The sequence below is a fragment of the Sinocyclocheilus grahami genome, unplaced genomic scaffold (genome assembly GCF_001515645.1).
Source record: "Sinocyclocheilus grahami isolate Dianchi unplaced genomic scaffold, SAMN03320097.WGS_v1.1 scaffold973.1, whole genome shotgun sequence".
NCBI classification, from domain to species: Eukaryota; Metazoa; Chordata; class Actinopteri; order Cypriniformes; family Cyprinidae; genus Sinocyclocheilus; species Sinocyclocheilus grahami.
In genome coordinates, this window is record NW_015506152.1 from 218505 (window position 1) to 239286 (window position 20782).

Consider the following 20782-nt stretch of genomic DNA (forward strand, 5'->3'; position numbering starts at 1 on the left):
TGGTCTGCAGAAAGCCAAGTCCTAATCCCAGCTGAACACCTCTGCTGTGACTTTAAATGCAGACCTTGAGCCAAAAACTCATCACCAAACACCAATGATTTGTACATAAATATGGACAAATGTATTGGGACACCCCCTTCTTTAGAACAGAAAAAGGCACTTCCAAAACTGTGGCATCAAAGATGGAAACATAATTCATATATTTAAAAATCGCATTTCCATCTTTGTTGCCACAATTTTGGAAGTGTCTAAAATGATTGTACGCATATGTACAAGTCATTGGTGTTGGGTGATGAGTTTTATTGAGTTTTCCCAATACTTTGGGCAATATAGTGTATGTTTGGTGCGGTAGGGGTCCCAACCTCATATTCTTTCATAGGGCCCAAAATTGCTAGCGGCGCCCCTGGTCACAGTGAATATGTTTCAGTGACTTTATGCCTAGAAAAAATCTGATGTAAAAAAACAGAGTTGAAATATTGAGATTGACGAGGCTGACAACATGTAACAACAGTGCAAACAATGAAATTAAAAAGACTGTAAAAGAAGCCTACCAAATGATATCATCTTCAGATGCTGAGATTATTATTATTACCCCAGGTGGAAATGACACCGCATAACTCACAGATTCATTCTTTTATTTATTTATTTATTTTAATGCAAGAATGCATAATGGCAATGAAAGCATGACATTTTAATTCCAATAAAAGCAGAATGTTGGCACATTATTATTATTATTATTATTATTATTCAGTATAACCAGTTGACATTTACTGAGGACAAAACTGGATGATAATACCATGTGAAAACATTTAAAAGTGAAACTTTTCTTCTTCAGCATTACACACAAGAAAGAGTTCGATATATCAAATAACGTGACTAAGATCAGCATCCTGTTAATTATATCAGAAGGCAGACATGAGGACACAAATGAAGCCGTTTCCTGAGAATGAGTCACTGATTATGCTAGCAATTGTCAGTTGAAGTGAATTTGTCTCTGTTTCCTGACAGAAACTCCTGCGCCTGCAGTCTGTGGGAAGAGTGAGTTTACATGCAGCACTGGAAAGTGTATAAGCATTAACCTCCGCTGCAATTTCTTCAATGACTGTGAGGACTACGGCTCTGATGAGATCAGCTGCAACAAGAAAGGTGAGTTTGTCGGGTTTTTTTGTCAAAACTGAAAGATTGAGGGACACTGAGTACGTGTTTGTGTTGTTCTGTGTCTCTGAACAGATTCGGGTCTAAATGAATGCCGTAACAACCGCAGTATGTGTGGAGATGAAGGTCACTGTGTGGTGAACAGAACCGACTTGTTCTGCTCCTGCAAACCCGGCTTCCAGAAAACACACCCGCAAACCTGCACAGGTACCGGTACAGCACACACAATATACGGCTATTAATACATAAACATGCTCTTCAATAGCTGATAAAGCTTTAAACCCTTGTATTGCTTTAGTAACTAATGACGGGTTCAAACAAAAGAAAGCACAAGGAATTTACTTTCAATCTCCTACAGATCACATATTCTTTAGGGATTATTAATCAAACACCAATAATGACAAGAAAACTAGAGCACAGCTCAATTAATCCTCTAAAAACAACCATAAACACAAAATTAGGATTAAAAAAGAATCCCTTTTTCTTGTATTAATTACAAACCTGCTCCTGCAACACCAAACCAAACCCGAATGAATGCATCATATAATCATTCAGCAGAGGCGATTGTGAGATTCACTTTATGCATCTAATGTTTTTGTGCCTGTCCGTGTTGTCATTATTCTCTCTCAACAGATGTGAACGAGTGCAAGCAGTTCGGGATCTGTTCTCACATCTGCAACAACACTAAAGGCTCCCACAAATGCAGCTGCTCCAAGAACTTCATCAAAGTGAACGACACCTGCAAGGCGGACAGTACGTTTCAAACTAATGCAACAGTCAGTCAAGCCAAGTTTATTTGTACCGGTTTTCACAATACATATTGTTTCAAGGCAGTTTTACAGAAAATCCTGATGTTAATTATTAAAATATCTTCATATCAATATCAATATCATAATATACTCTTAATATCTGCCTTATAGTCATATTTAGCAGATCTTAACTGATCTAAGATTTGCATTTGCGTTTGTAATTTGTTATTTTGTTTTCAGAATTGTGATTTGCTTTGCACTTCTCGGCCACCGTACAGTCATGATAAAAAAATAATAATAATTTCAATAAATATTTAATTTACAGTGCATGTGAAATAAAATAAACCCATGTTTGTTGTTTTTGCCCATTTTCTTGATTTTGGGTGATAACATTGAAGTAATAGTAATATTTTAGAGGACATGTTTACAGTAATATGACCTTTTATTGGCACTGACAAAGTAATATTAACAAAAAGTAACAGCAATATTTCAAATGAGAAAAAGTCCCACAAACATGCAAAATATAACTGAATAACAGTGCAGAGTAAACTAAGAATGACTTTAGCACAAGGAATAAATGAAGTAAGCTGATCGATAATATAGATTATTTGCAACAATATAAAGTTATATAAGGTTTATATATATATATATATATATATATATATATATATATATACTATAATGCTCGTGTGTGCAAATACACACACACACACACACACTGTAATATGTAAAACAAATGAACAAGTAAGTTGTTGCAGGTGCATGGGTTTATAACATTAAAGTATACTGGTATTTTCATTAAATGTTAACGTTTATAAAATGACCAGTTGGGTAGTTTACTTAAGGTGACTAGTGCAAACATATGATGCCGTATGCATACGCATAAAGAACACTTTAAAATGATTGTCACTGCATTATATAACAAAACATCAAAGCACGAATCATCTGCGCTCATATGCTGCAGAATGCATTTAATTAAAGGCTGTTAAATGTAATCGAGTCATATGTGCTGGAGACCCGATCTTACCTTTGTGCTGGTCAATGTGTTCTAGCTGTTATATATATACTATAATGTATGTATAAAGTTGTATATATAGTACATCAAATTTATTTATATATAAGTTTGATGTACTATATATACAACTTTATATAGAGAGCTGTGCAGTATAATGTATAGTATATCTCAATATATGAGAATATACTGAATGTATGCAGGTAAAGTTGGATGTACTATATATCCAACATTAAATATATTGCTGTGGGATATTATAGTTGAGAGTTGAGATTTTCTTTATTTTACATACCAGTTTATGAGAGTATGCAGATTAAGTTCTACATTTGTTTACATTGAGTAAATATGATTTCGGTATTACAGTTTCTTTCTGTCATTCTGCTGTGACGCCCTCTATCTGTCGTTCTAGGCAGTGACAAACAGGCTCTGTACGTGGCAGATGATAATGAAATTCGCAGTTTGTATCCTGGAATGCAAAACTGGATATATGAACAGGCCTTCCAAGGAGATGCCAATGTACGGATCGATGCCATGGACCTGCACATCAAATCCAAACGGATCTTCTGGACCAACTGGCACACTGGCAGAATCTCCTCTTTCGAGCAGCCTTCTCCTGGACCCGCCTCGCCGAACTCAAACCGCAACCGAAGACAAACCGATTCCAGAGTTACTGATCTAGAGGTCAGTGCTGCTCAGTGACATAACAGCACATGTCCACCTTTATTTTTTACTTTAGAGAGGTGCCGTCATTTATGACTCAAATATGACTTCCAGTCTCCTCCGCTTTCAGTTATTTAACCTGTATGAAAACAGTCTGTTTTGCTGCTTGATATTGCAAACCAGTTATATCATTTTTTTCAAAATGTGTTATTGTAATAATGAACACACACTAGTCTGTAGTGCAAATAGTTTTTCATTTACTGTTATCCTTCTAGTTATGAATAAGAAGTCTCACACATTCACAGAAAATAAACTTAAAAAAACTTTTAAAAATAATATTAAAAATAATAATAAAACAAGTATTGAATTAAATTAAATGAAAACAAACTTTATTTCAGCTGGTTGCCAGGCAACCTTTCTCATTTTAATTTAGTTTAACAATGTACTAAAACTAAAACTGAAATAAAATAATGAATAAATAAATAAATTAGCTCAAAAACACTGATTAATATCTGTCTCTTTTATCTCAAACTTGATTTATTTATGTATGCATTAAATGCATAAAGTGTATTTAATGCATTTTTTTTATTTATTTTAAGGGATGAGAGTCATGGCAGTCATATGGTGGCCGAGAAGTGCAAAACAAATCGCAATTCTGAAAACAAATTACAAAAGCAAATGCAAATCTAAAAAACTAAATAACAATTCAGAAAACTCAACAACAATTCCAAAAACATTATAACAAGTCAAAAAACACAACGGCAAATCCGAAAACAAAATAAGTCAGAAAACACAATGACAAATCCAAGTATAGGTCACTGCGGACCTAACGTTCAATTAGGGCTGGGCGATATAGCTAAAAAATGTATCAACGATATAATGTTTCATATCGTTTGGTATCGATAATTATTTACATTTTTTATAACCTTTTTTAAAACAAAGAGTAATAGACATTTTTTTTTAAATTTAACCACTGTGTTTTTAAATTAACCCAATTTATTGAGACAAACAACAAATATTTTTTTAGTTTTAACAGTCAAACACACAATAAAAATCAACAAATATCTAATTTCTAATGTTTTTTTATGTAGATTAAATAGGTCTTAAGGAAATTTTGGCTTGTCTCCGAAGGCCACAGGAGGGCGCAATGAGCAAAATAATGCAGCACATTTAAATGGTCAACTCAAAGATTTAACTGTCTATAAAAAAACATGCATTATGTCTAAATTAACTCATATAAATCAAATATAATTTCATAAATTGCATAAACAATTATGAACAAAACAGCATCATGTATTTATGCATTGCTTAATACAAAGAGCCAAATCGACCATCACACAGATTGCCTTTAAAAGCATATGAGACGCAGTGAAAAGAAATAAACCTCCACAAATTTGTGACATGTTTTCTAAAAGTTTAAACTGTTTTAACTTTGCATGGCTACATCTCTTGTGTGAGACGCGAGTGCAGCAGTAAAAAATGTTTTTCATCTAAAAAATGCGCTGAATATGCATTCTGTGTGAATGGTTTGGTTTCAGTTTTCACCTTTATTTTAAATTCGACTAATATTAATTTGTTTTATTCACAATCTCCTCATCACAGGCAGGCACAGCACTCAATTCAGCATGTGTTCGTGTTTGTGTGTGCTGTCTGCGTCACTCATAGCGCGTGCCTATATCATGCACTATATCGAACATTTTTTATATCGATATCGAAGAAGGTGTACCGTCGATAAATATCGATACTGTTTTATTGCCCAGGCCTACGTTCAATGTCATTTTCATCTCATCTAAATTATAATGCCTGATAAAGTAGCGTTTATGAGAGCTGCACAGCTTTTGGCCACATGTCACGTCACTTTTGTGTACAGCTGTTACGAGGGAAACTGTTCCAAAAGCGCCTCCTACTGACAGATAATCAATTTGCATGTTCTATAAGGCCATTTTCTACTTTTGTCTTAATGCTGTTGGATATAATTCAATTTGTTTAATTTTCCTAATAAAAAGACTGTTCAACTCTTAATATTTTGTATTTATATTCTCCCCTTTAAATTCTCCTACATTTTTTTTTTTCATTCCCATTTGCTCAAATAACAAAACAAATACTCCGCAAGAGTGTTTTCATGACTTCATGAAAAAATTGAAAAATCCTAATACAAAGTGATGGGGAAAAAGAAATGCAGAATAAATGGCCAAGGAGAATAAAAGTAAAAAAGAAATTAAGCAATTTAAAATATGTAATAAATTTGTTAAGAAACAGATTCGTGATGGGAAGTGTGTTTATGCATGCATTATTAAAATTAATATCTTTATAAAAACCAACAATAGTATTTTCAGGACTTATAACAATAATAAAAAAAATGAGAGAGATACTGATAACGGCAGTCAGAAGAGAGAACCGTCAAATTTACATCACTCCCAGACGCTGTATTAGAAACACCCTCGCAATAGCGTTAACTAGTTTTTTGTATTCTGATTCAAAGGTAATATAATACAGAGTACAGTGTTGTAAATGTATGCATATTTTTTTATTCCATAGTAAGGGCAATTCATACAATACATTTAAACAGAGCTACTTTAATACCATCTCCAAACTTTCTACCGCAAGTCTACTGTTATTCCTGTATAACTTGATTGACAGATGTCTCGTCCAGTCAGCGGTAAGTAATTTATCCTCAAACCAATGGCGCTGTCTCAAACTTTACCTACCTCTTCTGGTTTGTCTGATTTGTTGTTGTGTTTTCTGACTTGTTATAATGTTTTCGGAATTGTTGTTGTGTTTTCTGAATTGTTAATTTGTTTTTTAGATTTGCATTTGCGTTTGTAATTTGTTATTTTGTTTTCAGAATTGTGATTTGTTTTGCACTTCTCGGCCACCATATAGTCATGATAAAAAAATTATAATAATTTCAATAGATATTTAATTTACAGTGCATGTGAAATAAAATAAACCAATGTTTGTTGTGTTTGCCCATTTTCTTGATTTTGGGTGATAACATTGAAGTAATAGTAATATTTTAGAGGACATTTTTACAGTAATATGACCTTTTATTGGCACTGACAAAGTAATATTAACAAAAAGTAACAGCAATATTTCAAATGAGAAAAAGTCCCACAAACATGCAAAATATAACTGAATGCAGAGTAAACTAAGAATGACTTTAGCACAAGGGATAAATGTAGTAAGCTTTGGTTTGTTGTAGATCCCTGGTCTGAAGATGCCTCGTGGGATTGCTGTGGACTGGGTGGCCAACAACATCTACTGGACGGACTCGGGTCGTGATGTCATCGAAGTGGCTCAGATGAACGGACGCAATCGCAAGACGCTCATCTCAGGCATGATTGACGAGCCCTACGCCATCGTGGTGGACCCACCGAGAGGGTGAGCAGATAATCAACAGAAAGGATGCTTCCCCAGCATTCTTTAGCATCAGCTCTAGCTCTGGTTGTGTCTGTATAGTTTTGCCTTCACAACATTTCATTCATTAGTGGTATTTGCTAAGTCAATGATGCTGTTAGGGTTAACACTACTGAAATACGTATTTGGCTTTGTATTGAAACTACTGTATGTAAACCTTTAATTCTTGAAGCATCATGTACTGGGCCGACTGGGGAAACCACCCTAAGATCGAGACGGCCGCTATGGACGGCACCATGAGGGAGACGCTGGTGCATGAAAACATCCAGTGGCCCACAGGTCAGTCTTCATGTGAATCAAACACCGCACACACGGATTCAAGCACCTGTGACAGCCGTAACATGACTTCTGTTGGGTTTGTTCGCCAGGTCTAGCTGTGGATTACTTCAATGAGCGTCTGTACTGGGCTGATGCCAAACTCTCTGTTATCGGGAGCGTCAGACTGAACGGGACAGATCCAGTCATAGCTGTCTCCAGCGTTAAAAACAGTTGAGTCATTCCCTGTACATTCACATGCCTATTATTCCTCAAACAACTGGAGCAATTGAGAGGAATTACATTTTCATGAATTATTATTTATTTTGTACTGAAAACCCTTAACGGAAAAAGAACATTAGAGCCAAGGACAAAACATCTCAATGAACAAATGTAACCCGAAGGTCGCGGGTTTAAGTATCAGTACAGGCACTCATTACCCACGATTGAGGTGCCCCTGAGCAAGGCACCGAATCGCCAACTCACCAGGTGCAGCAACATATGGCTGCCCACTGCTCTGGCTGTGTGTGTGCACTTGGATGGGTCAAATGCATAGCACAAATTCCGAGTTTGGGACACCATCCTTGGCTTCACGTCACTTTAACTGTGCATGCTCCTGTGCTATTCAGTGCTGTATGAGTCAGTAACAGGAGGGAGGACACATTAGATCCAGAATAACACTAGTCCACCTAGTCAAAGCTGCCAGAATAATATAATCGTTTGGAAATAAAACAAAATTGCAAAATAATTGTAGTTCCCATACATGCACATCATTTCCACTGTAAATATAGTTTGAGAAGAGTTGTCGGTTGAATGTCGGTTTCAGCAGATTGGATGGAGGGTGGTTTGTTCCACCGCAGAAGAATGGAAAGTGTTTTTGTTTCTCATTGTGAAGGAACAGCTAGGCACTTCCAGTTCACCGAAGGTAAATTGCAGGAGTGAGCATGTGCTTGTAGGAGTACACTGGAAGTGGCAGTTCTGAAGGCCAGTGGCAAAGCCTTGAATTGGATGCAGGCAGAAACGCGTAGTGAGACCAAGTGAGGTGTGACGTGGGCCATCTTTGGCAGTTTGAAGATACTTTCTGGCAAAAAAGGGCATTACAGTGGAGTCGTTGCCAGTGGAGAGCATGAAAGGAGAATGACAGAAAACCAGAAAATAAGTGGACAGAGAAATGTGAGTGAGTGACAAGATGGTTGTTAGTGATAAAGTTATGGGTAAGGATGAGGTCTAGTTGTGTGTCACAAGCAGTTTTGGGGAAAGTTACTCTTAAATGTAATGCAATACAATATTGTGTTACTCCTTAAAAATAAACTAATCGCATAACTTTGTATGGAAAGTAATGCGTTACGTTACATCTGCATTACTTTTTCTCATCTGGCCTGGCTTGCTTGTTTATTTTTATGTAAAAAAGATGTTTTAAGATGTTTGTTTATCTAAAGTCATTTTTGCTTATTAGTATATTTGAATTGGATCATTGAAGGTCATCAGCAAAGACATTGGTTAATAAAATGGGATTTAATACATAAAGGATATTTGTGTTATTTAACATATTTAATTATTGCAGGTTTGTGTCATATTCTGAGTTTGCATTTCACGGTTTTTATTGATTTTGAGGAATGCTGAATCTGTTTCTGTTTAAGTGAGATGAGTAAATGCATGTTGACATTTAGTCTAGATCTACAGTAACATGATGTTCACACAACGTTGACTCCTGATCTTTCTCAAAATGCGGACAGGAGAGCTGTCAGTCACAGTACATAGGAAATCAGAGAAACTGGTGTTACTTATTTGAAAAAGTAACTCAGATAGTTTTAATGTTAATGAAAAGGAATGCGTTACTTGACTAGTTACTTGAAAAAAAGTGTTCTAAATACACAACTCGCGTTACTTGCAATGCGTTACCCCCAACACTGCACACAGGTGTGCTGTCTTGTAAGGTCTCCAGAAGGGCTAGGAATTCAGCTGCTTGAGGTTTGTCTAGGTGGCTTTTGAAATGACCAAAAACCACCAGCAAAGTTCCATCCTCAAGGATGGAGGACTGCAACATGTCAAGCTCCTCAAGGAAGTTGCCCAGTTGATCTTGAGGATGATAAATGTGTGAATTTTGTCAATTGTGACAGTAGGGCTGGGCAATATGATGGTATATGTCGTGATGACGGTACAAACGGATACCCGAAGCATGCACACAGAAAGCTGCACTCTCTCTGACAGCATGTGATCGCAAATTCAGATCTCTTTTACATCTTATTGTGCTTGAATGGCTGAATTCACGCACAATTATGTATAAATGCCCGTCGTGCAGAATATTCAAGTAAGCACAGTCAGTTATGTCTTAAATGAAAACAGTGAAAACCGGATGCATTTCAGTATACGATCTGTGCAGTCGGTCTTAAAGGGACAGCAGCCTAATTTACCTGCTGCTGTCTGTGTCATTAATGTTAATCAAACAACAAAAGAGAGAAAATCATTCACTGCTCTTGACTGAATCACTTTCGGATCTTTAATTAGAATCAGTTCGTATTTGATTCATACAGTGTTTTAGTTTTACACTTGATTATTCAATTTCTGTAGAATTTATTACTACATGTTAAGTAAAACTAATACAGCTGAAACACTTAAAGTGTATTTCATTTGTGTCTTTGTGCTATTTGTCCTATTGTTTGTAATTTACTTCTTTGTTCTTGTTTTAATAACTAAAATAAAATAAAAATAGCTAAATCAGAATATATATCGTTATCATGAAATAAAAATTATCATACCGTGAAATAAGATTTTGGATATATCGCCTACCCTTCTTTGGCAGAATTAATAGTAGTGATTGCTATTGAAAGGATTTTAATGCAGAGAGTGTCACACCCCATAGACTGTTTGTTGTGTTTTCTCTCTCTTGTGCCCATATTTGGTTATGTTCCTGTTCTCGTTATGTCATTATTAGTTCATCCTCCTCACCTGTCTGTCCCTCATCAAGCTCCCCTATATTTAGTCAAGTCTGTACATTCTGTCCTTGTCCAGTGTTAAAGTTGAGTTGTGCGTGTGTTACTGCCTACCTTCTGTGGATTCCTTCTGTGTGGTTTATATTAAAGATTATTTGCATTCTTCTTCGTCTTCGTCGTGCGCTTATCACACTGTACCGTGACAGAGAGAAGATAAAGAAGTGAATCTGTGCTTGGAGTGCCGATGACAATAGTGTTCCTGTAGCTCAAACAGCTCAGCAATGTCAATGTCACGGGTTCCGTTTAATCGTCAAAAAATAGCTATCAAGTGAAGTTCCATTCTGCATTTTATTGTGGTTGAATATTATGTTTTACTCTGAAATGTAACATTGTGGAAATAAAATGGATTGTTCACTTGGGTTTAACTTTTATAAAAAAAATAAATAAAATAGTTAATGCTGTTTTTATCTGTTTCTTTGTCTTCCCTCAGCTCCGAGTGGCACCTGTAACCTGCTTTGTCTGAATGGTGGAACTTGTGTCCTGAATGCCAGAAAACAACCCAAGTGTCGCTGTCAGCCAAACTATGGAGGAGAGAGATGTGAGCTAAACCAGTGCAAAGAGTTCTGCCAGAACGGAGGAACGTGTACCGCATCACCCACAGGTACAGCATCACAAATATATGGGCTTTAAATATCGTCTCACATGTCTAATCTTACATTAAACTGCTGTTCAGCATGTTAGTGAATCCTGGGAGACATTGTTCACCTGCTCCTGGGCTCACCTGTCTCTTCGATCTCTCCACTTCCATGTTTATTGTGGTGGTTAAGGGGCGATGTTAACATTTGCATGGCTGGCTCGCCACGATATGTATTTAAAAGGCATATTATGTTATTATAATATTAATAACACAAAAATAACTTCTCTTAAAATATTTTTAGGAGCTCCGACTTGCCGTTGTCTGGCAGGCTTCACAGGACCCAACTGTAACCAGCGCACATGCGAGAACTACTGTAAGAATGGAGGAAACTGCACAGTTAATCGTGGAAACCAGCCCACCTGCAGCTGCCCTGCAGACTTCCTGGGAGACCAATGTCAATATCGTAAGTATTACAGCCCCTTCTACTGCCTGTGGAAATCAAATGAGTTAATGTTTAGGTCTTTCCAAACGTTTCCATTGGACAAATGTGTAGCAAATAACCTCAAAAGGGAAATGTATATAAATAATTACAATGAATTATAATTAATTACAATTATTTACCTCAGCTGCCAGTAGTAACTGTAGCAGAATTAATATTACAATTATCTAATCTGTCCATCCAGCGATTCAGTATAATTTTTCATATCAACTCTAAGAAAGGATATTTTCGTGTCCACAGAAAATAACTTTCTTACAGTACTAGTGCATCAGAGCATGTAGCTATAGATCGGATCATAAAAGGGACACTATTCACAAACAGAACCAGAAACTCATGTAATTTGTGCACAAAAGTTTTATTAACTAAACACTAACACATAACTAATCGAAACAAACATACAATCACTCATACATGGTAGGGCTGCACGATTATGACAATTGAAATATGAAAAATCATAATTGTCGATTGTTCCCTTGAAATTGTAATTGTGATTATTAATTACGATTATCACAATTTACATTTGAATGATGTTTATACAATTGTTTGATGCAACTGCATGCCATATTTTTATATGAAAATAAACAAGCTGAATGCTGAAAACTGACAAGACTGAAAAACCTTTAGTGCTTTTCTACAGTATTAAGCCTCAAATGTCAAATATACATCGGATTGGTTTCTTCTTTAAATTAGAAAAAAAGTAAATATATGAATGGTATTATAATGTTATACTAAAACTAAAACAATGGAAAAACCCTTAAGATAACATGTAGAAAGAAAAAAACATATCTTAAGCATGCAGAATAACATAAGTGGACTTTGAACGATTAATTGCCGCTTTGAATGATTACGTAATTGTGGCATCCATAATTGTAATCGTGATTAGTAATTTGATTAATTGTGCAGCCCTAATACATGGGGAAGTAAAAGTGGATGAATGAAACCATTCGAGAAACCAGAGAATGCAGTTACGGAAAATGAGTCAGTTAACCACCTGAGTGAAACCATCAGTGCCGTTTAACAACGGGGTCTACAGCTTATTCTAAACCTCTGTTTCGTTTAGTTAAATGTACGATACTTGCATTGCCTTGGCTGTTGAATGAGCTTCCGGATGCAGTCTCAGATGAAAGTGTTGATGGTTTTGAGGTTCGGTGGTGTCGGTGGTGTCGGAGTCGCGATCACGTTCTTCCGGGTTTGAAGAGTGATGAACTCCAAAAGATGTTATTCTGACTCTGTGGTGGTCGGGAGAGATTTTTCCCAGATGGAAAGTGATGAGAGACGAGAGCTAGAGAGACATCAGCTGAGATCCGAGGACCTTTGGTGAATGGAAAGACGAGGCCGCAGCCTGGCACAAAGTTATGGGTCCTTGAAGACTTCTAGCTCAGCATCCTCATCTTCTCAGAATCTAAAAGAACCGGGCTGATCTGGTGATCAGTGATCTATAAAGTGTGAGGATGTCACACCCTCAGGAACGGGTCTACAGCTTATTCTAAACCTCTGTTTCGTTTAGTTAAATGTACGATACTTGCATTGCCTTGGCTGTTGAATGAGCGTCCGGATGCAGTCTCAGATGAAAGTGTTGATGGTTTTGAGGTTCGGTGGTGTCAGAGTCGCGATCACGTTCTTCCGGGTTTGAAGAGTGATGAACTCCAAAAGATGTTATTCTGACTCTGTGGTGGTCGGGAGAGTTTTCTCCCAGATGGAAAGTGATGAGAGACGAGAGCTAGAGAGACATCAGCTGAGATCCGAGGACCTTTGGTGAATGGAAAGACGAGGCCGCAGCCTGGCACAAAGTTATGGGTCCTTGAAGACTTCTAGCTCAGCATCCTCATCTTCTCAGAATCTAAAAGAACCGGGCTTATCTGGTGATCAGTGATCTATAAAGTGTGAGGATGTCACACCCTCAGGATTTGAGGGAGCCAATGAGGAATGGTACCTTTGGAGGGAAATGTTACGATCTTTTGTCTCTAGCATGGTGTTTTGCACATGTAACTGGATTGAATCTTCAAGATTCGTATAATACTAATATGTCACAGAGTTAGCAAAATGTCATGTAAATTAACAAATAGGAAACGTAATTTGGAGCTCAGATACCAAACATGTTATGTGTGAGTTCATATTAACTAAGGATTCTATCATAATGCATGCATAAAACAGTATACAATACAAAATACAATATACAAGAACAGTAGTAATGTGAACCAGATCTAAAGGTGGTCTTCAAGCCGTGATGAAGAAACTAATTCAGATGAAGCGGGGTTTTAAACGGTGTTCTCTACTTTTCTAACAGGGTCATGTGATGGATTCTGTGACCATGGAGGGACATGTATGCAGTCCAGCGATGGGTCGAGACAATGTCGCTGCCCTCCACGCTTCATCGGCAACAACTGTGAAGTGGACAAGTGTCACTATTGCCGTGATGGCAAGTGTATTCCCACCAACATCTACCAGCCACATGGAGACGTTACATGCAGGTACACAATCTCATACTCTAGTACACGTATACATATGTTAGGGCTACATACAATTCAAATTGATCCATTTACTTTCTAAATCTCAGTTCTCTTTCACTTGGCTCATTTGACATCTTACTTTAGGAAGTAGCTATTGTGTGGCCAATCATGAAGCCCTTTAACCTAACGTTTAAATCAAGAGTGAGGTGTTATGTAGTATAACATTCTGAAAATATCTTAAACTTGTGTTAAACACCTACCTTATTTCGGGCATTTAACCAAAAAAACTCTCTCAAAAAGTCCATTGTTTCAGGATGATAGATCTGTAAATGCTAAAACTTGTTTCCAGGTTTTGGCTTACAAAAAAAAGTCATCCCTGCAGCACGCTATTGGCCAGTGCAGGCTATTGGCCCCGTCCATTCCTTATATAATACTCTGCACTCGCCAAAAGGGCATCCTACATCTTTTCACTCGCAGCATCTGTTTGCTTGCGTCTTTTGTTAATATCGTTGGCTCAATTTGATGCTTGGAGTCACTACTGGAACAACTGGATCTGACAGCACCCTCTTACTTCTCAACTCCTCCCCTGTCATATTGAGACAATGGCATTTCACAGTGGATAAAAGCAACTGCACTGCAGCAGTGTTGTTCTCTCCTAACACATACCTTGATGGTTGGAAACGTTTAATGTTCATAATGCTTTCCCAACAATATGTTTTTAGTTGCCCTGTTTTTTTATTGACTAAATCTTATGTAAGTGAAACTATATAATGCGTTTGTGTTGCAGGTGTACCAGTGGCAGAATCCAGCCAAGCTGTTATACATGTGAAGGGTACTGTGCTAATGGGCAGTGCTCTCTTAGTGCCTCAAACCTCCCACAGTGCAAGTAAGCTGTGTTATTTTAGTCTCATTTATATATTGTTATAGTATTCATTAATATTTTGAATGATAGCTTTTATTGTTTTTATCTTTTTTATTTTTATTTCAATTTTAGTACTTAAACTTATTTACATTTTTCATTTAAGTTTTTCAAGTTTAAGATTTTCTTCTAATATTTATTATTATATTATTTATTTTTCATTTTCAGCTTTATTTTAATTACTGAAAACCATTTATAATGGTGTATTTTAGTTAACGATAACAGCACTGCAAGTCATATAACCTAAACATACTCAATAGTACCACTTGAGCACGCAGTCATATCCACTACCACTCCAAATTATTTTATTCAATCTACGTGGTTTCTTCAGATGAAGATAGCATGCATAATCCCAAAACTCCGAGAAAACCAATTTCCTGGCTTCTGATATACAGTATGAAACCTAATTTCTTCCATTCATTGCTAAAGCTGTGTTGCTTGTCCTCTGTCAGTCATTCTGTTGATGCTGCTGTCTGTTCTTCAATCAGGTTTGTGTAGCAAATCATTGACTGGAATATAATAGACAGACTGATGCATAGAAATAGTTTGTTGCAGTTATGCTGACACTATCAATCACAGAGTCTGATTTCTAGACCAGCAGACATTGGGATTTCTATGTTAGTTGCTACCTGTACAACATCATGTTATCTGGACAGGTTCTTATTCATCACCATGCACCTTTGCCACTGAGGTACCACAAGGGTCAATGCTTAGGCCTTTATTCTTTCCCAGCTCACCAGGGGAAAAAACACACACATCACCTCTATCCTAGGCATAGCTCACATAGTTGATGCCATGTGGGTTAACAAGCTTGGTTAGTGGACCACATTTTAAAAACTGCAGGATCCTGCCATTTCACACTCCATAACATTTAAGATAATAAAGGTAATTCTCAAGAACTCCACCATTCAGCTCCTCATGGCACTATGACTGTAACCATGTGAGAATTTATTAGCAACAGCATTGATCATTAAGTAGCTGCTACAAAATATGGGCGTATAGCCGTTTTTGGTTTAGTTCATATATACATATGTTAAATTCCTTTGTTTCTTCATGTAGATGTCCTCTTGGATGGGAGGGTCATCGCTGTGAGAATCCTGCTCCCATTGAAAATGTTGAATCCAGTGGCCGTAAGTCCATTTTTCGATTCTACAACTAATAGAAACATGTTAGGCCAATAGGTGTCATTACTGGTAAGGGTTTTGTTAAACATATATATATTTTTGGTAACACTTTACAATAAGGTTTCATTAGTTAATGTTAGTTAATGTATAAACTAACATGGACAAACAATGAGCAATACATTTATTTCAGTATTATTGTTTGTTAATGAAAATACAGTGGTTCATTGTTAGTTCATGTTAATTCACAGTGCATCAACTAATGTTAACAAGTGCAACTTTTGATTTTAATAATGCATTAGTAAATGTTGAAAATAATAACTTTGATCGATAAATGCTGTAGAACTTTTGTTAATGCTTAGTTCATGTTAAAGTAGTTAACTAATGAACCTTATTGTAAAGTGTTATCATAATTTTGATGGTGGTGTAATAGAATATTCTCCAAAATCTAAATAAAACTTATGATATTAATGTCGGTTTCTTTTAGGAACAGCTTCAATAGTTATTCCATTGGTTTTACTGATACTGCTGGTGTTGCTGATTGGAGGAGCAGTATTGTGGTACAGAAAAAGAATGAGAGGGTGAGTATATGATACAATTGTACTTCTGCTCTTTTTCAAAAGATTTTCACCTCTTTAAAGTGTTCTACTGTTCAGAATTTGAAATATAAGCAACTTCCCATCCTCAAAACACCTCTTTTCTCTCCTTCTTTCTTGGTAAATCGCATCTGCTCTTTTCCGTAGGCTTGGCAAATCCCGCTCCAAACGACCGCGGTAACGGTCTTTGTCCATTATGTCTTTAGAAATAATAACTTTGATCGATAAATGCTGTAGAACTTTTGTTAATGCTTAGTTCATGTTAAAGTAGTTAACTAATGAACCTTATTGTAAAGTGTTATCATAATTTTGATGGTGGTGTAATAGAATATTCTCCAAAATCGAAATAAAACTTATGATATTAATGTCGGTTTCTTTTAGGAACAGCTTCAATAGTTATTCCATTGGTTTTACTGATACTGCTGGTGTTGCTGATTGGAGGAGCAGTATTGTGGTACAGAAAAAGAATGAGAGGGTGAGTATATGATACAATTGTACTTCTGCTCTTTTTCAAAAGATTTTCACCTCTTTAAAGTGTTCTACTGTTCAGAATTTGAAATATAAGCAACTTCCCATCCTCAAAACACCTCTTTTCTCTCCTTCTTTCTTGGTAAATCGCATCTGCTCTTTTCCGTAGGCTTGGCAAATCCCGCTCCAAACGACCGCGGTAACGGTCTTTGTCCATTATGTCTTTATTTTGTCTCTCCCCCATTCTGTCCATCTTTCTTGCTGGTTTGGAGAATTGTGGTCCAAGTGTTCTTGTTGTCTTCATGGTCTCACCCGATCTCTTTCTGTCAAACCACCTGACTAAACCCTACAAGTGGTTTGTGCCTTGTTCTGATGAGAAGGCAATAATCTGCTACCGAGAATAAAGAAATAGATGTAATTGTGCTTGACTGTGAGAACCTATTGTTTTCAACAGAGTCATACTAGTCCCGCTGTATTACTGTATGATTATCTACAATCGGTTCTCAGCAGGACTGATCTGTTGAACATGTGCTGCATTCAAAACCCAGTGTTTTATCAAGATAGATTGATTTAGTTACAATAACCTTAGTTATTAAACAATGTGGTAATGCCTTATTGTATAATATAGTGAATTTATTACTCACAAATGAAAAGCACTTCTCATTTGATCAATTTTTCATGTTATTTAGAACTTGATAGATGTGAATGAAAAGATCTGATTATTCATAACAAATGAGCCATCACTGCAAAAACAGTTTCTCTTCAATGCGTTTCAGTTAATATTCAATAAAATGCATTGATTTAGCTGGACTTGACTATTGAATGAGGTCACTATATAACTAAACTAAATTAAAACTGATATTGCTGATTGTCAGTTGAAGAAATTGTGACACTGACACTGTTTGTCCTGTTTTAACGAACAACAATGTAAAGCGGTAGTGAAATACATATATCAATAATCAAACGCTTGTGACCACACATCAGTTGAATTTAAGTGAACTACTGTATATTACAGGGTTAGTTCACCTAAAATCATTTACTCACCCTCATGTCATTCCAAACCCATAAGATTTTCATTCATATTTTAAACAAAAAGGAAGGATCGGGAGAGGTCCGTGAGCCGGTACTCGAACTCGGGACGCCTGAAGTGCATCAGCGCTATATATCAGCGCGATGGTGCTGGCAATAAATTAAGATACTTTTAATAAAACCTGTGAGATTTATGTCCCGTCAATGAAAGTCCACGCAAGTAATCTATATGAATCGAGTGGTGTGTCTTACTAAGAGAACAGATTTAACTTAGGCTTTTATTTACATAAACATTGATCAACACACATACTGGATATACAGAGCACGTCAAATGTGGTAAATGAAAGCTCAAACTTGTACAATGTATTTATAAACTGTTTTTGAAGTTTCAAAGTGTGGGTGAAATAGACATTCAAAAGAGGGCCAGAAATCTCTCGTTTCATTTAAATAGATCTTTATTTGTGTTTTGAAGACGAACTAAAGTCTTATGGGTTTGGAACGACATGAGGATGAGTAAATAATGATCAGAGGAACTGTTATACAGCCCAACCCTTTTGGTACACATACTTTTGTACCTTAATAAATGATCCGAATTTTCTAATCATTAATCAAGTTGGTTGACTTAAAGGGTTAGTTCACCCAAAAATGAAAATTAGGCTGCGTTTTACTCACCCCTGAGGCATCCTAGGTGTATATAACTTTCTTATTTAAGACAAATCCAATCGGAGTTATATAAAAAATTGTCTTTGATCTTTCAAGCTGTTTAATGCCACTCAGCGGGTGTTGCATTGCTTCAGTCCAAAAGAACTTAAATAAAAATCGCCCATCCATAAAAAAAGTGTCTCTCACGGCTCCGGGGGGTGAACAAAGTCCTTCTGTAGCAAATCGATGCATTTTTGTAAGAAAAATATCCATATTCAAAAAGTAATATACACTTGAATCTAGTTTGCGCTCACTGTTGTAAACAGAAGCAGTTCCGGGCGGATGACGTATGAGGTCGGCGTTGCGCATGCGCCGCTCAGAAGTGACGAATGCAGAAGCGCAGCGGAGAGATCAAAACAACGGTCAAGAATTAGAAGTACAAAACGAGGATTTGTAAAGAAGAATGTCAGAGGATTTCGATATAAGCCAAGAGGAGACTGGTTTTCCTTTGCTAAAGTAAGGAAACTGCTTCCTTTGCTCCTGTTACAGTAACAAACGTTGGTTTTCACGAGACTCACCGGCGCATGCGCAACGCTGACCTCGTACGTCATCCACCCGGAACTGCTTCCAGTGTACAACAGTGAGTGCAAGCTACATTCAAGTGATTATTACGTTTTGAATATGGATATTTTTCTTACAAAAATGCATCGATTCGCTCCAGAAGGCCTTTGTTCACCCCCCGGAGCCGTGTGAGACACTTTTTTTTAAATGGATGGGCGATTTTTATTTAAGTTCTTTTGGACTGATGCATGCAACACCCGCTGAGTGGCATTAAACAGCTTGAAAGATCAAACACAATTTTTAATATAACTCCGACTGGATTCGTCTGAAAGAAGAAAGTCATATACACCTAGGATGCCTCGGGGGTGAGTAAGACGCAGCCTAATTTTCATTTTTTGGTGAACTAACCCTTTAAAATTGTGGATACAAGCAAACAATTGTACACATATATGATGTATTTTGGTAAACGCTGGGTTTATGATGGTTTCATTTTAGTTTGTTCCAATGACTGTTAGTGGCATCCCTCTGTGTTGTGGCTGTATTTCTCCTTGTGCTGCTTTGTATGGTGTAATACTGACCTCACAACCTCGTTTCCTCTGAATAAAAACTGTATGTTGTGTATCTGCAGAGCCAAAGGCTTTCAGCATCAGAGAATGACAAATGGCGCTATGAATGTTGAGATTGGGAACCCAGCCTATAAAATTTATGAAGGAGAGCAAGATGACGACGTTGGAGAATTGTTGGATGCTGACTTCACACTGGATCCTGACAAAGTAAGATGACAGCAAACTACATACATTTTAAAAGATGCTTTATTTCACTACTCTAAAACAATATTAGAGGAAAACTTAAAATTCCATTGATCCATTTCATAACATGTGAATTCCTCAGAGCCCAGTTATTGTAAGGATTGCAGCAGTAGGGTTCCGGAAGTTGCAGATATTTTTATTTTATTTTAAAAAGAAATTAATACTTTTATTCATCAAGGAAATCGATCACTCATCATAGATGGCAGTAAAATGACACATTTATAATGTTACAAAAGTGTTTTTTCAGCTAAAGAATCGGTCTGATCCCATATATTTCCAACTTTTTCTTTTGTAGCCGACCAACTTCACAAATCCTGTGTATGCTACTCTGTACATGGGAGCTCACAACAGCCGCAACTCCCTGGCCAGTACAGATGAGAAGAAGGAGCTGCTATCACGGGGCGACGAGGAGCCCCTGGTGGACCCCCTGGCTTAGACTGTCCATCAGTTTGGTCCATACATGGAAAATACCATTTGCCTTTTTGAGAAAAAGAAGAAGAAAACGAACAGAAAGAAAATCAATGATTAAGTGTTAACACTGTATAAAATGTACAAAATGAAGGACTACTTTTGTATGTGATTGCAGTATTATATTTTGTTCTTTTACAATTCCTCTGGTCACAACAAAACATCACAACAACAAAAGATACATTTTTTTTCTTTTTACAAAAAGATGGGAGTTTTTTGTTTCAATTTTGAGGTCACCTCCCCTTTACCTTGATAGCCACTACCTCTGTGCAATATGGAGTCAAAAAAGAGATTGGAACAATGACATTTTTTTATTTTTGTATGAAATGTATAGAGAAAAAATGTTGTTCCATCAGTAATGCCAACTGTTTGTTGTATGTTTGACTGTGTGGAGAAGGAGAC

At 36.7% G+C, this 20782-nt stretch overlaps 1 protein-coding gene across 1 annotated transcript in view; it reads left to right on the plus strand.

Annotated features, from left to right (window-relative positions):
- Positions 1–20527, plus strand: part of LOC107565008 (low-density lipoprotein receptor-related protein 1-like) — a 64940-nt gene extending 44413 nt beyond the window's left edge. Inside the window, exons 29-43 of the mRNA XM_016250192.1 lie at positions 1009–1146; positions 1231–1362; positions 1789–1908; positions 3326–3597; positions 6779–6957; positions 7166–7272; positions 7362–7481; positions 10645–10842; positions 11120–11281; positions 13605–13788; positions 14555–14653; positions 15746–15816; positions 16295–16388; positions 19732–19876; positions 20208–20527. Coding sequence (XP_016105678.1) covers positions 1009–1146; positions 1231–1362; positions 1789–1908; positions 3326–3597; positions 6779–6957; positions 7166–7272; positions 7362–7481; positions 10645–10842; positions 11120–11281; positions 13605–13788; positions 14555–14653; positions 15746–15816; positions 16295–16388; positions 19732–19876; positions 20208–20348 — 2162 coding nt within the window. The 3' untranslated portion in view covers positions 20349–20527. The remainder of the gene's footprint in view (positions 1–1008; positions 1147–1230; positions 1363–1788; positions 1909–3325; positions 3598–6778; positions 6958–7165; positions 7273–7361; positions 7482–10644; positions 10843–11119; positions 11282–13604; positions 13789–14554; positions 14654–15745; positions 15817–16294; positions 16389–19731; positions 19877–20207) is intronic.
- The last annotated feature ends 255 nt before the right edge of the window (positions 20528–20782 follow it).